Source organism: Microsporum canis, genomic scaffold (assembly GCF_000151145.1).
Source record: "Microsporum canis CBS 113480 supercont1.9 genomic scaffold, whole genome shotgun sequence".
NCBI lineage: Eukaryota > Fungi > Ascomycota > Eurotiomycetes > Onygenales > Arthrodermataceae > Microsporum > Microsporum canis.
In genome coordinates, this window is record NW_003299161.1 from 410,818 (window position 1) to 432,409 (window position 21,592).

Genomic DNA, 21,592 nt, shown 5'->3' on the forward strand with positions numbered 1-21,592 from the left:
GCAAAAGTGATGTACTCTCACAGGGCCGGGGTATCTTTGCATGGCTGCAGCCAATCGCCATCGCATGGCTTCTTTTTTTTTTTTTGCGATGCTTGCCGCTGGCTAGACAGAGCTACTGCATCCTCCGTCACAGTATCCAGGGGCAGCGAGGGTCTAGTGTCTTTGCTAAGAGTGTAAGGCTGACCGGTTTGTTTACTCTGACATATCATGGTACTCAACTAACCCCATGGTGAGGAATCCTCTGGTGCTGTATACACAAGAGTGGTAGATCGGCCGGGAGAACCAAATAAATGTCGATGCTGTACGATTACTCAACTATATACTTTCATGATATACACAGTATATACAGTGTACACAAGTATAGTTCGGCTGTCGAATCCCGTTCTTGGTTGTTCTTCCGTATGGAGCTGAAAGATCGATGGTTGTAGTTAGCTGGAGCCATAGCACACGACCGTTCGTTGACAGTAAACTGTTGCAGCACACGGAGGGCCATCTCCCTTCCGTTCTCTGTCTTGTCTCCTGGTGATGGGGGGAGTTCTGGTGTGTCGTATAACCTGGTATCCTGTACTCTGTAACTCCATATGTGTATATATAAAATGCACCAATGTAACCAGACAACGTACTGTGGATGTAACAAGCGTCCAAGGCACGGCCAGACCAAGGATATCCGCATCAAAGAATTTAACATGCAGGATATAATATACAACCTTTCAATAGAACAGTGTTTTTCGGTTCCTCCCTTCTTGTCCTCCTCCTTGCTCTGGTCAACCAGCCATCGTTTTCCTATTTCCTGTACATACGCTTTCTGTGCCACTGGTTCAACAGCCGAGGGTAGCTTCGTCTATTACACACACCCCCGCCGTGTGAGTGTTAGAGAGTGTGTACACTTCCAAGCCGGGTAACACAGTTGTCCTGGTTGCAGGCTTCTCCCCTGCTCGCCCAGGACCACTCAAAACTCCACCCTTTGCATGTTTGGAACACACGCGCTATTTCCGGTCGTCTGGCTTTCTCCCCGGAGGTTTCCATCTTCCGGTTTCTTCTTCCTCTGGCAAAGAAGTCCCCAGTGAAGTTCCCTCGCTTGTCAGCATGCCGAAGCTGCAGGCTCACGCTCTCGGGTCCCAGGCTCCTATTCTCAGCCAGCCCTAGGCGAGGGAAGCTCCCAGAGAAGGAATTGAAGGAAGGCGGGAAGAAAAAAAAGCAAAAAAGTCAATCGGGACAGTGCGAGATCTGGTTCTTATTGGGCCTTCTTCACGAACAAGGAGCCCATTAGCGCTTCGTATCACCAGGGCAGCCAGCCGCGAAATAGAGTTGAGAAAGCCAGCTGGACAACTCTCTTTTTGGCTCTCTTTTCTTTTTCTCTCACTCTCTCTGCTTCTGCTTGCTCTATTTATATATTAATTGTTGGTTCCATGGCCATACACGGTTTAGTTTGAATGCATCCATCTTAGGATCGTTGCATGTCTCCATGGTTGCTGCAACCATGCATATCTACTCCGTTCTTACTCCGTACTATAGTACTCGATGGAGATAGAGAGAGTGCGAGAGAGGAGAAGGAAAAAGGGCCCCCAAAACCGACAAGGGAGAGGGAGAGACGGAGCTCCCCATTCGTCAATCCAGACATTTCGACATGTTATAACATCATAGCGTGGCCACTAAGACGCAAGGATCCCCATAGCGAGGGGCATCCTGGCCTTGCGTTCCCAAGGTTTTCTGTTCTCAGCCCCGCGGTTGGAGATCATCGTCATCGACTCCAAAGGTCACAAGGGAGTAGCTTCACCAATAATGCATCGGCGTCAGGATAAGGGGGACGGAGTAACAGCCACATTTCTCAGCATCATCACCCCATCACATCACTCACATATAATAGTCTCCATATACATATAGATGCGTGTATATATATACCTGTCTTGCATAGCAACAATAAACCGGACGATGTCAATGGCCGGTATAACCGCCGGTTGACATCTCGTTTGCTTTTTCTAGGCAAAAAGAAAGAGAGCTCCAATCTGCGAATATGAAGATGGAGGACGGCCTGATCGGCAAGAACCGTCCGCCATCGAGCTCGCTAGTCGAAAGAAAAATAATAATAAAAAAAAAAAAGAGAGCACCCTCCCATCCTTGTTCCTGTTTTTTTGCCATGGTGGGGTTTATTCTTCTTGTCTTCAAGCCTCCGAGAGATTGATGCCCTGCAAAGGATTAGCCCGCTTGGTATCTCTCTCTCGCTCAAGTGGAAGCGGAAGCAGATGGAAGAAAGAAGCAAAGAGAGCCCAAACCACCGTCCTCCCCGCGACCCATGAACCCGACCTTTCGACCTCGCCGACCTTCCAGATGCAGATCAGAGCGTAGCCATCCTCTGGTTTCATCTTCAACGGCGTGTCTCTTGTCTCATCTAACGCCGTCTTGGATAAATCACGATGACGCTGTAGCTGTCGTAGTTCAAGCTGGCCGTCCCCTCTCGTCTCGTCTCACCTCTCTACCGTCGTCTTCCCATCATCTCTCCTTTCTTCTTCATCATCTTCTTCTTCTCCTCTCTCCATCGTCTTCTCATCTTGTCGTCTTTTCGTGTCGCGAAACTAAAACAAAACGAGAAATACACGAAGTCCCGTGACCTTCAGGAGGTTAAAAAAACATCTCGAAATACAAAAAAAAAGGCACAAAACGACAAGAAAAATAATAAGTAACAAACTATTAATGTTAATACGCTTGGTGGTTTTTTTCCCTTGCGTTGCCATGGGCATTCGGGCCTCAGCATCGATCTAGGAGGCGCAAGGGAGACAGGATGCCTGGGCAACGGTGTAACAGCTTCATCTCCGGCCTCTCTTTACTAGACACTGACAATATATAGATACGTACATAGACACAGCTATAAGAAATATATACAGCAAAGAAGGCTACACGGTCCGGCCCAGAGCTTCAACTATCAGATCATTTCTTTTTCTTCTCCTTAAATGGAAGAGGCTATGGAATCGGAACTTTTCTCTCTGACCTGTCTGAAGGCCGTTTTCTTTTCTTCCCCTTGGTGTTTCAACTTCTGGACTATCGCTGGTTGCAGAATTTTTCTTCGAACTAGCAAAGCCAGAAAATAATGGCCATCGATCCATCGAATATTACCTATACAAGGTCCACCTGGGTCCCTTATATTACAAGCGTTGGGCACGAATACAATTACGGAAGGTTGCAAAATGCTCATACATATAAAAAGGGGCAGAGACAAAGAGAGACGCCTCACTATTTGAACATTACTAGGCCCGTCGATAACTCGATACACTTCCAATTTATCTTAACCTAGCAGTTTACCTAGCAGTTTGCCAAACAGTTACCTCCCCAACCGGCCCTCAATCTCCTTACACACGGCATTTGTCACCTCGACCGTCGTCTGTCTGCCTCCCAGATCCGGCGTGGCCACTCCCTTCTCGCACACGGCCTCGACGCACTCCAGCAGCAGGTCTGCCGCTTTTTTCTCTCCCAACCAGGCCAGCATCTCAGAGGCTGTCCAGAAAGTGGCCACAGGGTTGGCTATACCTTCATTAGTATATGCTGTTATAGGAAGAAACAAGAATGGGATACCAAAAACAGGGAAGGGAAATGAAAAAAAATTAAATAAAAGATAACTTGGCTACAGATATATATACATACCGATGCCCTTTCCGGTTATGTCGAATGCAGAGCCGTGGATGGGCTCGAACATTGACGGGTTCTCGCGTGTCGGATCGAGATTGCTCGTGGGTGCTATCCCGATGGACCCTGCCAGGGCAGCTACCAGATCTGATAGAATATCGGCGTGCTGTGGAAGGGTGAAAACATGTCGGTGTCAGCTGCCTCGGTTCATGGAGCACAAATGACGGAGGTCTCCAGACCGCAGGAGGATTGAGTTGGAGAGGTGAGTGCTTACCAGGTTCGTAGCAACAATGGCATCCAGGCTCTCCGGCTTCAGCACCATCCGAGTCGTCATGGCATCAACAAGCATCTTATCCCACTTCACGTCCGGGAATGACTTTGCTACTTCGGCCGCCACCTCGTCCCAAAGCACCAGTCCGTTCCGCTGAGCATTGCTCTTCGTGACTACGGTAAGCTGTTTCCTGCTTCGACTCCGTGCCGTCTCAAAGGCAAATCTCATAATCCTCTCCACGCCGTGGCGAGTGAAAATGGATACCTCCGTCGCCGTCTCCCACGCCCGGCCTACGTGGCTCCGGCCGCCCTGTCCTGCATATTCGCCCTCGGAGTTCTCACGGATGATTACCCAGTCCAGGTCTCCGGGAGTGCAGCCGCGGAGGGGAGACTGCGTGCCCCGGAACACCTTTGTTGGCCTCACATTGGCGTACTGCTGCAGTGGTTGGCAGATGGCAAGGCGTAGACCCCAAAGGGATACGTGGTCAGGCACATCTATCCAACTTTTAGCTTGTTATAGCTTCTTAAATCTTGTTATCATCCCCCTCCCCTTAACCGAGTTATGTCCTTACCAGGTGCCCCCACGGCCCCAAAGAGTATCGCATCAAATTTCTTCAATGTAGTCAATGCATCGTCGGGTAGATACTTGCCATTCTTCTTGTAGTACTCGCTGCTCCAGTCGAAGTTTTCAAACTCTAGCTCAAACTTGCCCAGCGTAGATGTCAGCTTCTTCAGCACTGTTATCCCTGCCCCTATAACCTCTGGACCAATACCATCTGCCGGTATAGATGCAATGCGGTATGTTCGTTTAGCACTTAGGCTGGCCATCTTATATGTTGAATGTAGTGTAGATCTGGAAAGCCGTATTTTATGGTCCATTTATATAGTAAACTCTCGGGTCCTCGCCGGGTTTATCCCCGGACTTGATCTCATCCTTATACGTGATATATGATGGAATAATGGAATGATAAAATAACCATATTTATAACCCCAAGTCACTTAGAACATCATTCAATATGTAAATATCTCTCCAGATGAACAGCCATATCAGTATATCAATCGCGATATCATTTCTTCGCTTTAACTACTACAGTAACCATATCCTCCGCTCAACCACGCCAGATACAAATAAAATGGACTATCTACCTATAGCATCAACTACAAACAATACAATAGCCATACCCACATATCTACTATCTTATATACTGCGATATTCCTATAACCAAACATATCAACACTATCGTATGTATATTTTGTTCATAAATCGAGCTAAGCCTAAATGGTTCTATACAGACTAACCGCATTCGGTAATAACCTCTTCAAATATTTTCAAATATTTCAAGGGAAATTTCATCTTCGAGGATTAAAGTCACTACAACACACTGGAAACAACCTGTTTGAGCCGTTTGGAGCGTATTGGGAGCAACTTTAACCTGGATGCGCTATGTCGTCCTTCAATCCTAAGAAACGCCGCCGCGAAAAGGTAAATGTGGATGTCAAACTTGTAGAAATATACGACGATTTGAGCAACGAGAACGATGAAATCAGACTCAAAGCTGCAAGTGACTTGCTCTCGCGATTCACGCCAGATGCGAACCCGGCACCTGAAGATGTCGAAAAGGCCTTGTTGAGACTGTTTCGTGGACTTTGTAGCAGTCGAAAGGCTGCCAGGCTAGGGTTTTCAATTGCCTTGACTGAACTTTTGTCTATTCTCTTTGGTCAGTCTAAGGGCGAGGGGAAGAAGGTTGTCTTGGACATGGATGTGTCAAAAGCAATTGACCTCCTAGAGTCGAATACAAACACTTCGAATGCCGAATCTGGTCAGGTACGGAGAATATACATCCTTATTTTCAGTTTTAATTTAACAAGATAACTAATAAATGAACAGGAAGAGAGAGACCGCCACTTTGGCAGGCTGTTTGGTGCAGAAGCCATTTTGAAAAGCTCAATTCTTTTTCAGCCTAAAGTCCCATTTGAAACCTGGACTAGGCTCCTCTCTCTGGTTTTTGAATTGGCCAACAAGAAACCCTGGCTCAGAGGAGAGTGCGGGTATATCATCTTCTACGCGATACGTGATATTGGTGCGCGAAACAGGAGTGCGAAATATGTCGACTCTGCACTTGCTGCGCTGTGCGAGAATAACCTTGCAAAAACCCCTGAAGGTGTTGCGATCTGGTTAGCGGCCATGGATATCTCTTTGTCTCCACCAGTCGTCTTCCCTTATGGTGTCTGGAACCATGATAACCCGTTAAACTCTCGAGAGAAAGCTACATTGGCTAAAATTATGAAAGAGTCCTCAGGTCAGGATGCATCAAATGGCGAAGATACAACGATCAAGAGCTCCGGAGTCTGGAACCCAAAACTCCCCTTTGCATGGGACCCGATTCTGGCCAAGTTGTATACTTCTCCCGTGGAAAAGCCACCAATCGAGGATAAGGGGGAAAAGGGCAAGGCAGGACAGTTGGCATTCTCCGACTTCTGGACCGAGGTAGTTGACTGTGAGTTACCTCAGATTTCAGATGGGCCATAAATTTCTTGCTAAAGTGTATGAATAGGTGGTTTGTTTGCAGCTGCTTCATCAGAAGAGCGCAAGTACTGGGGTTTCCTGGTATTTATGAAAGTGTTGAACGAGGCGCCAATTGAGGTAGCTAGCCTAATTTTCACTCAGAATTTCATGCGCTGCTTGGTGAATCAGCTTGCTGTTGAAGACCGCTACCTCCATAAAATTGCCGTTAAAGCTGCAAAGTCGATACAGGCCCGAGTGTCGAAGGAATCCGAGTTTGCTTATCCTGCATTATGTGGGCTCATGGGGCCTCGGGGAGCTATCAACTTTGATCAGATTGCCAAAGTCAAGGTTGTCGAAAAGATTATTAACGATGTACCCCATACCGCAATCAAGCAACTCATGCCTTTTTTCGAGGGGCTGATCGTCAATCCTGATGCTGATGAGAAGGTGTCTGCATCCAGACGCCAGCAGATCGCCAATTTTCTCCAAACAATTACAAAGTCTCTAATGGCTGCGGCTAAAGAGAGCAGTTCTGAGGAGCTAGACGCAGCTGTTGAGATGATTATTCTTACGCTTGCTCGCTACACTTACTTTTCCAGGGATTCCGCGAAGCCTCCAATCAGCGATGCTACCAGAGAGCTATTCAGGAACAAAATAATTGCTTGTTTAAACATTGTCATTAGCAGTCAGAAACGCTCAGCCGATATCGCATACAAAATTGTACAAAAGATTCGGGACTTGGAAGAGAATGAAAATCCTGGAAATTTTATCATTGATATGAGTGAGAGCATTACAGAGTCTGTCCAGTCCGCATTCAAGACGCTCAAGAAGATCCATAAAAAGGTTAGTGTAATTGTGCCTTCTCTATATGTACACATTCGGCTAATTCGCTGCAGAGTAAACAAGACGATGGGCAACAGGACCAGACTGTCCAGGGACTCAAATTGCTCTATTCTCTTACTATCCTCCAGACATACAATGGCGATGGCGATGCTGTGTCTATGCTAGATGAGCTGAAACTATGCTATGACAAGTTCTTAAGCCCCAAGAAGGCTAACCATGAAGAACGCGATCAAGCATCAGACGCCCTTGTGGAGATTCTCCTCAGTTTTGCTTCTAAGCCTTCTCATCTGTTCCGAACGATGAGTGTGCAGGTTTTTGGAGCCTTTGCGAATAAACTAACTCATACTGGACTGCATTCCCTACTCACGGTGAGTGTTGCTTTTTGATCAATGGCTTTAACTACGTCGTCTAATTGGTCTAGGTCCTTGACGCAAAGGAAAGTTTGGCAGGTCAGCAGGAGCTATTCGACAGGGATGATGAGGATGAAAACGACGAAGAAGGGGAAGACGATAGTGATGTTGAAATGATTGATGGGTCTGATGTTGAGATAGCTGATGCTGCATCAGAATCTGAATCCGAAGAAGAGGAAGAAGACGACAACGAAGATGAAGATGATGGCGAGAACGATGATGAAAACCTGGCTGAGTTTGACGCGAAACTCGCTGCAGCACTGGGAACTCATCGTGCCGATAAAGATCTAGATGCATCCGACGGCTCTGACGGTTCCGATATGGGAGACGATGACATGGAGGCTATAGATGCACAACTTGTCAAGGTCTTCCAGGCCCGTGAGCAGGCATCAAGCAAGAAGAAGGATAAAAAGGATGCCAAAGAGACCATGATCAATTTCAAGAACAGAGTTCTCGACCTGCTTGACATATACGTCAAGAAATGCCACTCTAACCTCCTGGCGCTTGATATTATTCTCCCACTCCTGCAGCTGCTGCGAAAATCAAGTGTGCAGCAACTCGTTCAGAAAGCGGCCAATGTTCTTCGGGAATATACGAGACTGTGCAAGGGTTCGTCTGTGCCCGAAATCGAGTCTACTGAGCTAGTCTGGGACCTGCTCAAACAAGTGCACAGCGAGGCTACGCATAGTGCGTCTGGTCCACACGCTACGTCTTGCAGCCAGGCAAGCCTTTTGCTTGCGAAGGTCCTTGTGGCTCATGAAAAGGAATCAGTCTCGGGGATTGTGGATGTATACGCTGATACGCGCAAAAAGCAGCTGTTGAGCAACAAGTGTCATGTTCAGGCTTCGTTCTTTTCTGATTGGAATAACTGGTGTGTGTCTGCTAGTAAGCAGTTGAAGAGTTGAATCGGTTTGATATCCACTTTGAACTGCGTTAGAGATATAAAGTATAGAATTGTCAAATGGGTCAATGTGAATGATTTATATGTATCTATGCAAAATTGCACGTTGAATTAATGTTGACACGCAGACTTCCAAACTGAATAATGCCAATGATGCCAACCCACAAGTTGTATACTGAGTAATAGGAAAAGAAGAGAATTAGTAAACCGAGATAGGCCAACAAAGGTTATTGCCAAAGGTATCATCTAAGCAGGCGCAGAAACCTTGGAAGTGTATGTTGAGCAAAGTCCAGATACAAAAAAAAAAAAAAAATAGCATAGCCAATATATATAGTAATTCTGTTTCTCTGTTTCCCTGTTCCACAAACCGGATAAAAGGGTGAATGTGATCAGGTACTCCATATTAAGACAAACAATATCATGTAAGGGAAAGGGGCACTTATCCTCCCTAACCCTCCAATCCGCAACGCAGGAACCGGCCCGGGTCCGGGGAACTGGATCCAAAGTGTCTGTCCGACATGGGGACGGCCTTTGTAATACATATGTGAGTGTCGTCCATTGGAGATGTCCCCATTCAAGGCTCAGCGGATGCATGCATGGGCTGGTATCGGGGACCTGAGAGGTTCCGATTATTTCCAAAGGCTGCCTTCAGCTGGTCTACGAGTCCGCCCCAGCGGCCATCTGCAGCAGGAGACGAGTGTCTGTGGCCCTGTCCGTCATCCATGAGACCAGAGCTGGGGCCAGGACTCTCGTACCCGTCGTCCTCATCATCGTCGACCGTTTCTCGCTCCGAAAGAGCCTCTTTGCGCATCTTGCTTATCTTCATGTAGTTGTAACAAGCAATGCTTGATATGGCGATGATCAAGCCCACAACGTTGACCAGACTGAGCACCTCGTTGAAAAAGATGCCTGCCGCAGCAATAGTGATGACCTCCTTGAAGATACCGCAGATACTCAGAGTGACGACAGATGAGCGTCGAAGGAGCGCGAATTCGGACGATATCATGCAAAAGGCTAGCATGCCCGGGAAGGAGAGAAAGAGTAGAACCTTGAAGGAGCCGTGATCGGTAGCAAGGGTGTGGATGCCAGCTAGGATCTCGTGGTATCCCTCGACACATAGTGCAATGGCGAGCAAGGAGACGAACATGATGGGTGTGAGCAGGAAGAGGGTCGAGAAGGGGTTCGAGGTAGAAGGGTGCCGCAGCAGGAGGATTTGGGTGAGAGCCCAGCGGAAACCGGAGAAAAAGGACGAAGCGATTATGAGGGCGAAACCGACGGCATGGAAGGAGGCTTCGCCAGCAACCATCATGACCACCCCGAGGGTCATGGTACATATGATCAAGACGAGCTTTATAGAGGGCGTCTCTAGACCAAATACGATGGCGAAGAGCAGCACAAAGCCCAGCGCAGAGGACTTGCACATAGTAAGGAAGCTGAGGGAGATGAAGCGCAGAGACATGTTTCCCAGGCCAATATCGAGCGAGGTAGCGCTCCCGCAGGGCACGAGACGGGTGAGATAGAATATCGGGGTCAACGAGGGAGCGTTGGGCTTCCCCATGGCTGCATCGGGGCTAGTCAGAGGCGGACGCAGGGAAGGGAAGAAGTAGAGCAGTATCGAGGCGAGTATGAACTGCACAAGCATATGTAGGCTGGTGGTGAAGAGCGGAAACTTGAAGTTCAGGTTTCCAGGTGAAAACATCCATTTATTATACTATCACTATCAGTTAGCACGTATATAAAGGTGTATATGTATAGAGAGAGTGTGTGTGAGAGTACTGACGAGTGATATGGAGACGGCAAAGAAGTACCACAGGCCGATGAAGAGGGCATTAATGGCCAGCTTCTTTATGACCGTACGGTCTGCCATGCGCAGAGCATTGTTGGGCACCATGTTATCGAGCTCTTCACGTTGCTGTCTCTTCCTGGCGCGCCACTGCTTGTGCCGTCGCTGCTGGGGCGTGAGACCGATCTCCTCGTCGTCGATGGCGGACTCGATCACGGTGGCCGTGAGGGATGGGCTCGCGCTGAGAGAGCCCATCCTAGACCACCAGCGGCGGTCAACTCGCTTTCGGGGCTCCAGCTGCTGTTGTAGTATGATGGCTCCTGTACCTCCTGTAGGCTTGTAGAAGGCCGTTTGTGGTAGAGACGGAGCGAGACAGCTTCGTAGGCCGAAATCGGAGGTTGAAGACAAGCAGACCAGCTGTTGCGGGTGTAGTGTATGCTGTCGTATACTCTCATATACGATACTGTGCGGTTTGTAGCTGGGAGTTGTATCTTCTGTCGGCTGTGAGAAGCCTTGAGGCTGTGAAGAAATTTGAAGTTGGTTTGATATTCCCAAACTAGTAAAAACTCAGCCAAGCTTGATATCACAGCAAACACGGCGACGTAGTTGCAGTGATAGTATGTGAATATGTGTATACATAGTTGTAGTGATAGTATTGATAATGAGTAGAGGTTGAGTAGATGAGATATGAGATGAGTCTTATTATACTGGCTATATAATATGCACCTCAACGGGTTTCATGTCGCGTGACGCCTCGAGTACAGGTACGAGCATATGCATGTATGTATTATGGACAAAGGTCAGGCGTACGCGGATAGATGGCTAAACAGATAGTACCAGTAGACCAGATAGTAGAGTATTCACCTCTCGACATCTCCTGCCCAGGCTTCAAACCAGATCATCCGCCCTTTCTCTGCGAGGGCGAGCTGCCGGACGGGGTGTTGCTGCGTATAGGGACTGCAACGGCAGCCCGTGGGTCTCGCGGTGTAGCTGCGGCGGTGCTGGCGGCAGACGGTGTGCCTGGTCCGGCCGTAGAGACCTTCTTCACGGGTCCATCAGTGTTGTTATTGCTCTTGGGGAAGTTTCCCGACTTTGCCATCGCGGTGCTGGCGCGACGGAGCTCAATCTTCTTTCGTTCCATTTCAAGCTGTCGTTGTCAGTATATATGTATGTATGTACATATGTATGCAGGTACTCACCACCTTGCGCACTCGGGTTAAAGCGGTGCCGGCGACGTCGTCTCTGCCGGCCAGGTTGAGTGTCTTGCAGTCACCCACGCCATACGGAGCAGCAATGACCACCGAGTCAGCCACGACGATGCTCGTTCCGCTCCAGTGAGTCGGCATTGTCCGCTTAAAGGCATCGAACAGGTCCTGGGCCTCTTTTGAGACCCCCTTACCCCTCGAGGACTCATGGTCCTTCAGGCGGGCGATGGCAGCGGCCTCGCGGTTGCGTAGGGCACGAATATCAAGCGGGTAGATGGCTGGCTGTGCAGAGGAGAAGGCCCCATTGCTGTGGGAGGACGAGGGCGAGTCTGACGAGAGGGAGAGCAGGTTGAAGCTCTGGATGCGGGTGATGGGGAGTATGGTGAAGTCTCCTGGCTGCAAGAGAGCGAGGGCAGGTGATGCCGCGTTGCCCGACGATGTGCTGGAGCCGGTGGACGTGTTGATGGCGATGATATTTGTGATGGGACATGCGGTGAAGAGCGTTCCCTCGATGGTCACTGAGGCCGGCTGCGTAGTAGTTACTCGGATTCTACACACAATTAGCTATCAATACACACACTCACGCGCACACATCAATATATTCAACACCAATAGACTGACCTGGCGCCAATTGCTGAGCTGAGGGCCTTCTCGAGGCTCACCGTCCCCGAAGGCCCAAAGCCATGGTGGTCTTGACCCTGCGACTTTGCGGAGGCATGGCGCTTGTTCTCTGTCGCCATCATGAGTCGCACTGTCTGTCAACTTGGTCCGCAATGCGATGAAATATTCGCCTTCAAGTTGAATATCCTGCCGTCGTCCCTTTTTTTTTGGGCTTCTTTCTTTTTCTTATTTGGTCGCGTGGAAGAGTCGAGTATACAGAAAAGAAAAATCACAGCTTGACAGGGACGATTCCAGTCGCAAATACCAATAAAACAAACCCCCTAGCAGATAGACGTATCCGTATACTTATAGCTGCAATAAGAAGAAGAAGAAGAAGACCAGCAAATCCAGCAAACCCGGTAGAAAATCCGCCCACAGCGTTAAAAGAAGAAAAAGAATAGATATTAAAGTCGTTAGAGCAAGAACAGAAGAAAACAGGGGCGAGAAGAGCCCGACTCGACAGGAAGAAGAGAGAAGAGGAAGAAGTTCTTCAAGTTGATATAAAAATAATATCAAGACGAAAAAGTTGAAGTTGAAGTTTGGAGTTTTGTGATGCTTATGTAAGGATGACGTTGGAGATATAAAGCGGAACATTATGGAGAAGAAGAAGGTAGTATTATTATTGATGAACTATCCTAGAACCCTGAGGCCGCCCTTGGTCTTCTGCTTCTTCACGCCGCCGTCTGTCTTGCCCGGGGCGACGGCAGCAGGCTTGTTCTCTCGTCCAATACCGCTGCCGCTGCTGTGATGGTGGCCGTGTCTGCCCTTGCCCTTAGCGTGTTTGCCCTTGGATGCACTAACGGGCCTGATCTCCGTCATGGCTCGTCTCAGCAGCACGGGGTGCGAACCGATATACTTGCCTTGCATCTCCCTGGCAGCCTTGAAATAGTCGTCCCCGTCCGAGAAGCTGACGAAGCCGTACCCTTTGCTCTTTTCCGTCCGCTTGTCCCGGATCACCCGCGCCTTTTGCACAGACGGATACTTGGAGAAGGCCTTGAGCAGCGACTCGTCCGTAACCTCGCCGGCCAGGTTGCCGCAGAAGAGCCGGAAGTGAGCCGGATCCCACTCCAGAAGCGTCGAGTCCGTCCACGTCTGGCCACCGCCAGAGCGTAGGACAGTCTTGGTTGGCTCAGCAGATGACTCCTGGCCAGCGGCCGCAGCCAGGCCTTGGTTGGGGATGGGGAGGGGGGTGCCAGCGGCCGTGGTGGCTGCTCCGCTCGGCGGAGTCGATGCTGTACTGGCTGATGGGTCATGTAGACGCTGAATGGAGCCCAGAGGACCGCTGTTGGCTCCCGTAGCGGCGGTAGAAGACGGGGTAGCGGCAGCGGCAGCCTCACTGCTGTCCTTGCTCATGTATGCACTCTGCCACTGTGCAATCTGAGCGTCCATCTCGGGGTCACCGGTGGATTCGCCGTACCGTGGCTGCCCTGACCTGGCTCCGTATGAGCCTGCATTGTTTCGTTTCTGCGGGTACCCATTGTGCTGGTTATATGTAGAGGTGTTGTTATTGTATGACTGCTGGGTCTGTTGGCCGTAGTACGACGTCGGTTGTGCCTGGTACGTCTGTTGATGTTGGTGATGTGGTTGATGCTGCTGCTGCTGCTGCTGCTGATATTGATAGCCCGTGCTATTGTTGTATGTAGGATACGCGGGTGCGCGGTACGATTGCGCAGCTACGGCACGTGGCTGGAAACCGTAAGCTGCCCCGACAGCTGGCCTAGATATGTCTGGTCCATGGCTAGGAGGCCTCGAGACGGTGGCCGGAGCGGCAGCAGCTGTGTATGAGGATGCGGTGGATGGCGGACGGGCAGGCAGCGAGGCCGGTGGTTGCTGGGCCTGCGGGGCGGTTTGCGATGGCGGTGGACGCTGGAGACCTGGAGGAGGCGGTAGGGACATGATGAACGGATTGCTCGACAGACAGACAGACAGATAGATATATGGATAGATAGAGACAGAGAGACAGGCAGAGGCAGAGAACAAACAACCCTTGTGTTCTGCAGGAGATGCTTGCAGCACACGTACCTTGGAGTCTTGCTGGAGCAAGTTGGGGCACCAGATGTAAGTCGCGAGCCGCTGTCGCCTTGATACTCTCCCTCGTTGCCTTCTTTTCTTCTTCTTCTTCTTCTATTCCTTTCTCGTTAATCTTCTTTTTCCTTCTTGTCTTTTCACCTTCAACTTTTTTCTTACTTTTGGAGGTTTTGATGAAGTTGATATTCACGTGATGATGAGCAAAGTATTAGTAATAGGGTTATTAGTCAACGATTACTAACCCAACCCATTGACTAAGAACTGACTAATGAAGCTATTATGTAATATCTTCGATGTTTTTTTTTTTTTCTTTTTCTTCCATCAAGAACAACAAGAAGACGACGACGACGACGAAAAGCAAAGGCAAAAAAAGGCAAAAAAAGCATACGGAGGACGGAGGACGACCACCAGACAGGGAGGCAAGGATAGGAAGACGCACCTCATGCTCCCGGTCGCTGCAGGCCACCCAAACCATCCGAACCCAGGCCAGGGATGATGAAAAAGTTGCTGCCCCTCAGTGACATAACGCTGCATCTGCCCTCCAAGAGACATCCCGGATGCTTGCTCGTCCTCGTTTTCCATTCCCTTTTCCCTTCGATATCCCCGGGGGAACCATCGGGCGAAGAGGGCAACGGCAGCGTCGGACATGGTGGGCAGCGTACAAGCGAGGGCGCATGGAGCGGGAGCAGCAAGTGGGAGCCGGCATATCTAGACGAGCAGCCTCAATTGGTGTATCCAGCATGTAGTATGCAGTCTCTATTATCGGAATGTAGTAACCAGTCTCTCTCTCTCTATATATATCTGTATAGATAGTTTTTTATGTCTGTATAAATATCTATGTAAAACATCTTAAGTTCTGGAACTTCCACTTTAGTCATCGACTTTCCTACTTCTCTCCCCGCTTCACCTTCATCATCTTCTTCTTCTTCGTCCTCCTCCTCTTCTTCTACTTCACCACAGCTCAGAGAAAACAAGACAGACGAACAAGCCAATTCGAGAGTTACTTCACCATGGCAGACCAAGCAGTGTAAGTCAGCCCTTCTTCCGTCAGGGTAGTCAACGTGATACTGACCAGGCAGTGCTGATTTCGGCCTCATCGGCCTGGCTGTGATGGGCCAGAATCTCATCATGAACGTGGCAGACCATGGATTCACCGTTGTTGCGTTCAACCGTACGGTCGAAAAGGTCGACAGGTTTCTCGCCAACGAGGCCAAGGGTAGGTAGTTCTGCTGTTTATACTGTATACGCTTCTCCGGATATAGAGACTGATGTGTACTATGGAACAGGCAAATCTATCGTTGGAGCCCACTCAGTCCAGGAATTCTGCTCCAAGCTGAAGAAACCCCGTCGTATCATGCTGTTGGTCATGGCCGGGAAGCCGGTTGACGATTTCATCGAGAGTCTCCTCCCCTTCGTCGAAAAGGGTGACATCATCATCGACGGAGGCAACTCTCACTACCCAGACTCGAACCGTCGAACCAAGTATCTGGCAGAGAAGGGCATTCGATTCGTTGGCACTGGTGTCTCTGGGGGTGAAGAAGGTGCTCGCTACGGCCCCAGTCTGATGCCAGGTGGTAACGAGGAGGCCTGGCCCTTCATCAAGGACATCTTCCAGAGCATTGCGGCCAAGAGTGATGGTGAGGCCTGCTGCGACTGGGTCGGTGATGAGGGTGCCGGACACTACGTTAAGATGGTACACAACGGTATCGAGTACGGAGACATGCAATTGATCACCGAGGTTTGTTCTTCTCTCTCTATATATGCATCTATGTTACCCTATCTAACTGACTGGACAGGCATATGATATCCTTAAGCGGGGTCTAGGAATGACCCCTGCTGAGATCGGTGATGTCTTTGAGAAATGGAACAACGGAGTTCTTGATTCCTTCTTGGTCGAGATAACCAGAGATATCCTCCGCCACAAGGATGACGACGGCACTGCCCTGCTTGAAAAGATCCTTGACGCCGCCGGCCAAAAGGGAACTGGCAAATGGACTGCCATCAATGCTCTCGACCTCGGCATGCCGGTCACCCTCATAGGAGAGGCCGTCTTTGGCAGATGCCTTAGCTCGCTCAAGGATGAGCGTATCCGTGCCAGTAAGGTGCTGAAGGGCCCCGAGCCAGACTTCAAAGGTGACAGACAGGAGTTCATCAACAACCTCGAGCAGGCTCTCTATGCCTCCAAGATCATCTCCTATGCCCAGGGATTCATGTTAATCCAGGAGGTATGCAAACCATCGCCCTTCAGTTGCAATATCGAACCCTCCAAATGTTTCGTCCACTTTCTTGCTAACGCTACTAGGCCGGCAAAAAATACGAGTGGAAGCTGAACAAGCCATCCATTGCCCTGATGTGGCGAGGCGGCTGCATCATCCGCTCCGTCTTCCTCAAGGACATCACTAACGCCTACCGCACCAACCCCGACCTCGAGAACCTGCTGTTCGACGACTTCTTCAACAAGGCCATCCATAACGCGCAGGCCGGCTGGCGTGACGTGGTCTCCAAATCCGCACTCTGGGGCATCCCTACCCCTGCCTTCAGCACGGCACTGAGCTTCTACGACGGCTACAGATCGCGTGACCTGCCGGCCAATCTGCTACAGGCTCAGCGAGACTACTTTGGCGCCCACACGTTCCGGATCAAGCCCGAGTATGCAAGTGAGAAGTACCCTGAGGGCGAGAACATCCACGTCAACTGGACGGGGAGGGGGGGCAATGTCTCCGCCTCAACTTACCAAGCATAAACATGATCGGAGGCCGTTGAAAGCAAAGATGTAAAGGAAGACTTTTTTTTTTTTCACATATATATATCAAGTTCCTTTTTCTCACTCGTTCAACCCTTCCATCAATACGTTAGGGAGTAGGCATTGATGTACTTCAACAGCAGTGATCAGATGTCATAAATTTCATCTACCTCCGTTCCATGGCTGTAATCGTAAGCCAAGTAAAACAGTCAAGTCACATTGAATGCAGAGTCATACAGTCATATAGTCATGGTATCGCTAGTCCGAAATCCCAAAAAAAAAAAAAAAAACCTCTCGTATATATCAGAGCATAATCATCATCATATAGCATCCCTCTCGGTAATCCAGCTCTCCACCATCGCCCGGACAAGCCCCACCAGGACATCGGCACCCATCTCCACACTGGCCTTGTCCGTCCATCCAGGAACATGCAGAAAGACGACCCCTCGCGGCCTCTGCTCCTCCCAGGCCATGGAGAGACTAGTGTAATATATATATTCACATAGATACCGCCCCGCATCGTGAGACAGTCGCACATCAATCGCACGTCCCGGAGGCAGACTCTTACGCCATGTCTGTAGGAACGCCGTATCCAGCGGCGAGGGCTTCACAGTGATGTTCTCTGTTGCCCCTCCAGGCGTAGAAGAAGGCACACCGGGATGTAGGCGTTCAGGCGAAGTAGAGTCAAAAGGCAGACCAAACTGTCCTTCTATGTCAGTGTACTTGTATCCGTCCCTGCACGCGACTGTCTCAACGGAATAGTACTGCCTTGTCGACGCCATGCCAATGTGAATTACGAGATGAGGCGGGCGTCCGTCATGCGAGGCTCGAAACTCCTCGATGATAGAAGGCATCTCGGAGCGGACGGTAGCGTAAGCCACTCGAATAGGGCGCGGGTGGGCATGGATGCGTACCCGGCGGTTCTTGGAGGTCGAGGGGGCGTACTTGGGGAGCAGAGAGGTGATTAACCATGAGGGATTGAGTGGATGTGTTTTGAATGGCTGTCTATTACGTTAGCTCTTGTGCTGGCCAGGCTAATGCTGCCGATGGAGGGGAGAGGGAGGAGGGCTCACGCCAAAGCCAGTGACCAGGACGTGGATGTCGTCGTCCAGGGGAGCAGAGATGGATTCCGTGGGCAAAGAGAGGGTCTCCTCGATAGAGGGCGATGCCCCAAAGTCGCCCATAGTTAGGTATGTATATAGTGATGGTAAAACTAAGTGGTGATGATATTAAAACGGTGATATCGAGGAATTGGATGATGTTGTGAAGGTGCCAGACGAGCCGAGGTTCAACCTTTTTGACAACAACCAACACCGAAGAGAAGAAAGAAGAAGAAGCCAGTTATATAGCTATCTACTGTCTACACAAAATATCAGCTTTCAGTTATATAAATAGCTATCTATCTACGGATGGTTTGTTCGGCTGCTGCCCGACCCTGTCTCTGCAGATCAAGGTCAAGGAGTTCGTCTCAAACTACTGATATACAAGGTACAGCTGGCAGATGACCGTCCAGGGGGAGCCCTGTCTATCTATACATAGTAAACTGCTATGTTTCTATTTTCTACTCTCCTAAATCTCCCGAGTTAAAGCGTTTGCCAGACTGCTTGTTGTCAGCGCAGTAAGGATGCCTGGTATTTGGTGATACGCGGTGGAGTTGGAGGAGATAGTCTCGAGAGAGACAGCAGGATGACCGGCATGGTGAAGATGCAGCATGGTGAAGTATCGTGGATTGAAGAGTGTCGTACGATCGATTAGACTTGAGTGACTTTGGACAAGAATTCCCAATCTCTTTCCGGTGTATAGTTGTGGTTCTTTCATATACCCAATAAGTATAGCCGTAGGAGGATATACATCCTTCACTAATGTATCTAGGTAACTACGGAAGACAGGTTTGGGTCAAGATTCTCAATTACCCCATAGAAGTAAGGAACAACACCCTGTTCACAAAGTTTAGCTTCCTTTAGACGTCGATATGCATTTGATCCGCATAGGGAGAGGTTTGTTCCATAGTACAAATATTCAGTCAGATTGGGGGGTTATGGCCATGATGCTAGGCGTCAGATGTTAGAGATTAAATGATTTACTGAATTGAAAATACATCAACATACCACTTTCAACACACGTATCAGGCCCCTTAACTCGACAATAAAAAGTGCACAGTATTTACGGACAGAGAGACTCTTTGAAGGAGACTTCGGATATTTGAATATCTTGAAACTCCGTCTTATCAAAATGTAGCTTGGACGATAAAGCTGTAAACCAATACTTTGCAAATTCAACCTTCGAAAATGCACGGGAGTGCCGAACTTATAGATGAATATGAAGCAGCATCATGTAGATATGGCTTCATCCTCATACATAGTAGGTTATCACCATGAGAACCCTGTGGTATTTTAGGATGGTTGAGTAGTAGTCAATGCAAATCCTATAGTCCACTAATAGTTACAATGAATTGCTTTGACCAAAGATGGTTATCAGCCCATCCACCAGTTTCTTTTCTTATCCTCCTTATGACTTCTTATATTGAGAGAGTCCCTCACCATTCGTACATGCTATATTGCAATGGCCATCTGTTTGCTCTATAATGACAAACTACATAACCAAAAAAATGCGGGGATTACGCTGGTTAGTCGGAAATAACGGAGCCGATTTATGCTACCATGCTCAGCATCTCTGATAGCTATATACATTATGTTGAGTTCATCTTAGCTTCGTTCAAACAGGTTGAACTACTAGTCATCAGCACTGCGTAGAAGTGTGAACTCGCCGCTGATGGAGAAAGGCCACCGGACGGCAACCATTCTCCCCGCCATGGAGACGGCCGCTGCCCAGAAAAACTGGCGATCCCAGGCGAAATCAGCTGCAACGTTGAAAGCATTACCGGATGGGTCAGCTAACCAAAGGTTAGCCCTGATTCAAAGTGCAATGTATATGATATGAACAAAAATAAACTCACCCAGCTGATCACTCAGCAGTCTGTGAGTCCGTTCCAGTCCAAGGATCTAAACATGGTATTTGTTAAATCTGGTTTATCAACAACACAGTGAGAAATGGCATCCTACTTCCAGTCAGGATCTCCTCGTCGGTGAGGAGTGGTACGTGCCGCTGTCGAGGTTGCACAGAGGATTCTATGCCACTTCCTTGTCCACCAGACGATCGGCTCTCCTGGTGAGAAAGCTCCTCGAGTTCGTGTTCTTCCAGCACTGGTTCTTCGGGATCCGGGGGGCGCACGGGATCCTCGAAGAACAGCCTAAACCTACCCTCGTAACGGAGGTGCCTTAGACGCCCTATGCGTCGCCACAGACCTCTGTAAATTGTATTAGTGATATGCAGTAAGATATAATTCACCAAAAAACAACACCGACAAAGTCAACTCCCTAAACCACAGCGACCTCCAGGAAGCCAGAAGAGCAAAGACGATAGAAAGAGCAAAGGATATAATCCCGATGTTAGTCCCCGATGTCAGGCATTGTGAGAAATGGTGTGAAAGTATCCAGAGGGGTAAACGTGGTCAAGTCGAAGCTTGGGGAAAAGAGAGAGAGAAGAGGAGAAGACAACAGAGGCCACAAAAACAGGCCTTTATAGATGGGAGAGCCATACTGTATTGTCTTCCTTTCTGGGAGATGTTTTGATAGCCCTTTCCACCACTGCTTCCTTGACTATTACTCCTTCCTGTCAGTAACAAGCAATGATCTCTCTGAGGGAAACTGTTACTCGCCGAGCTAGTATCTCTTCCTAAGGTGCAAGAAGAACTTTGGCCTGGTCGAAGAGAGTGGCAGCTGCAGGGACACAAGCCCTCGTATGACCGGGAGACGGCGTGATGGCGCCCAGGAAAGAGACTCTCGTACGCAGGGGGATGTGCAGGCTCAGAGGGAGGCAAGCTTATGTCTTTTTGTGCCCTGTCAGGCATAGCCGGTCAACAAGCTATATCTCAAGACACCGGAAGCCTGGAGACTTTGTCGACTGTACTGTCTTGGTATATTTAGATCGATTATATTAGATATACACATGAGTGGTTTAGTCCCAAAAGACCAACCCACTTATATATATGGATATATAAATGTGAGCCATATATTCACGGGTATATATATATATGTGCTTCCAACATATTTGGTCCATGACGCTCTCTACCAAGATTCAGTCCCGAGAAGCTTCGTCGAGAGGTGATGATCCACGTGATATTCATTGGTTATGTAATTAATCACGTGATTATAAGGAGGAGGGTTATGCATGTTTTGCGCTCGTCTGGGGAATGCAAAACAGTTGGCCAAGTTGCAAGGTCCATCCTTTACCTCTTAGCGTTAACATGGCTTGGGGTCTATATATATACATAAATTACAGGGGCTGCAGAGAGAGCGATAAGGTAGTGATAAGATAGCATGGTGGAAGACGGCTCAAGGGGTTCAAGTACCTTCGAGGTCGGGTTGGATCCGATACAGGGGACATACTATGGTCCTATATATCTTACTGGGTTCTCCGCAAACGAGATATCTAACGGATCAAGGAATGCATGGAAAGGTACCAAGAGAAGAGTCAAGGGCATCCCCTGGTATAGGTGTCACTCTCTCTTATAGATATCCCTTTCCTGATCTTATACTAGCCCTAAGCCCTAAGCCCTGGCGTTA

The 21,592-nt window shown here is 49.0% G+C and overlaps 9 protein-coding genes across 9 annotated transcripts; 3 read left to right on the forward strand and 6 right to left on the reverse strand.

Annotated features, from left to right (window-relative positions):
• Positions 1–325: 325 nt before the first annotated feature.
• On the reverse strand, positions 326–1,026 carry MCYG_08620 (uncharacterized protein; the record flags this gene model as incomplete). The annotated part of the gene is made up of 3 exons (XM_002842743.1): positions 326–407; positions 624–841; positions 886–1,026. The coding sequence occupies 3 exons, from the start codon at positions 1,024–1,026 to the stop codon at positions 326–328; spliced, it is 441 nt and encodes a 146-aa protein (XP_002842789.1).
• Positions 1,027–3,316: 2,290 nt separating this feature from the next.
• On the reverse strand, positions 3,317–4,716 carry MCYG_08621 (tartrate dehydrogenase; the record flags this gene model as incomplete). Its single annotated transcript, XM_002842744.1, has 4 exons — positions 3,317–3,516; positions 3,637–3,784; positions 3,893–4,383; positions 4,461–4,716. 4 exons carry the CDS (start codon positions 4,714–4,716, stop codon positions 3,317–3,319), a joined length of 1,095 nt encoding a protein of 364 aa, XP_002842790.1.
• A 616-nt stretch (positions 4,717–5,332) lies between these two features.
• MCYG_08622 (DNA polymerase V) lies at positions 5,333–8,552 on the forward strand (the record flags this gene model as incomplete). The annotated part of the gene is made up of 5 exons (XM_002842745.1): positions 5,333–5,713; positions 5,777–6,386; positions 6,444–7,237; positions 7,291–7,548; positions 7,659–8,552. 5 exons carry the CDS (start codon positions 5,333–5,335, stop codon positions 8,550–8,552), a joined length of 2,937 nt encoding a protein of 978 aa, XP_002842791.1.
• A 570-nt stretch (positions 8,553–9,122) lies between these two features.
• MCYG_08623 (solute carrier family 35 member C2) lies at positions 9,123–11,072 on the reverse strand (the record flags this gene model as incomplete). The annotated part of the gene is made up of 3 exons (XM_002842746.1): positions 9,123–10,259; positions 10,329–10,850; positions 11,058–11,072. The coding sequence occupies 3 exons, from the start codon at positions 11,070–11,072 to the stop codon at positions 9,123–9,125; spliced, it is 1,674 nt and encodes a 557-aa protein (XP_002842792.1).
• A 157-nt stretch (positions 11,073–11,229) lies between these two features.
• Positions 11,230–12,276, reverse strand: MCYG_08624 (conserved hypothetical protein; the record flags this gene model as incomplete). The annotated part of the gene is made up of 3 exons (XM_002842747.1): positions 11,230–11,478; positions 11,543–12,086; positions 12,158–12,276. The coding sequence occupies 3 exons, from the start codon at positions 12,274–12,276 to the stop codon at positions 11,230–11,232; spliced, it is 912 nt and encodes a 303-aa protein (XP_002842793.1).
• A 550-nt stretch (positions 12,277–12,826) lies between these two features.
• On the reverse strand, positions 12,827–14,092 carry MCYG_08625 (RNP domain-containing protein; the record flags this gene model as incomplete). The annotated part of the gene is made up of 1 exon (XM_002842748.1): positions 12,827–14,092. One exon carries the CDS (start codon positions 14,090–14,092, stop codon positions 12,827–12,829), a length of 1,266 nt encoding a protein of 421 aa, XP_002842794.1.
• Positions 14,093–15,234: 1,142 nt separating this feature from the next.
• MCYG_08626 (6-phosphogluconate dehydrogenase) lies at positions 15,235–16,967 on the forward strand (the record flags this gene model as incomplete). The annotated part of the gene is made up of 5 exons (XM_002842749.1): positions 15,235–15,251; positions 15,304–15,440; positions 15,487–15,962; positions 16,021–16,449; positions 16,527–16,967. 5 exons carry the CDS (start codon positions 15,235–15,237, stop codon positions 16,965–16,967), a joined length of 1,500 nt encoding a protein of 499 aa, XP_002842795.1.
• Positions 16,968–17,287: 320 nt separating this feature from the next.
• MCYG_08627 (conserved hypothetical protein) lies at positions 17,288–18,151 on the reverse strand (the record flags this gene model as incomplete). The annotated part of the gene is made up of 2 exons (XM_002842750.1): positions 17,288–17,968; positions 18,041–18,151. The coding sequence occupies 2 exons, from the start codon at positions 18,149–18,151 to the stop codon at positions 17,288–17,290; spliced, it is 792 nt and encodes a 263-aa protein (XP_002842796.1).
• Positions 18,152–19,778: 1,627 nt separating this feature from the next.
• MCYG_08628 (uncharacterized protein) lies at positions 19,779–20,249 on the forward strand (the record flags this gene model as incomplete). The annotated part of the gene is made up of 2 exons (XM_002842751.1): positions 19,779–19,870; positions 20,012–20,249. 2 exons carry the CDS (start codon positions 19,779–19,781, stop codon positions 20,247–20,249), a joined length of 330 nt encoding a protein of 109 aa, XP_002842797.1.
• Between the last annotated feature and the right edge of the window lie 1,343 nt (positions 20,250–21,592).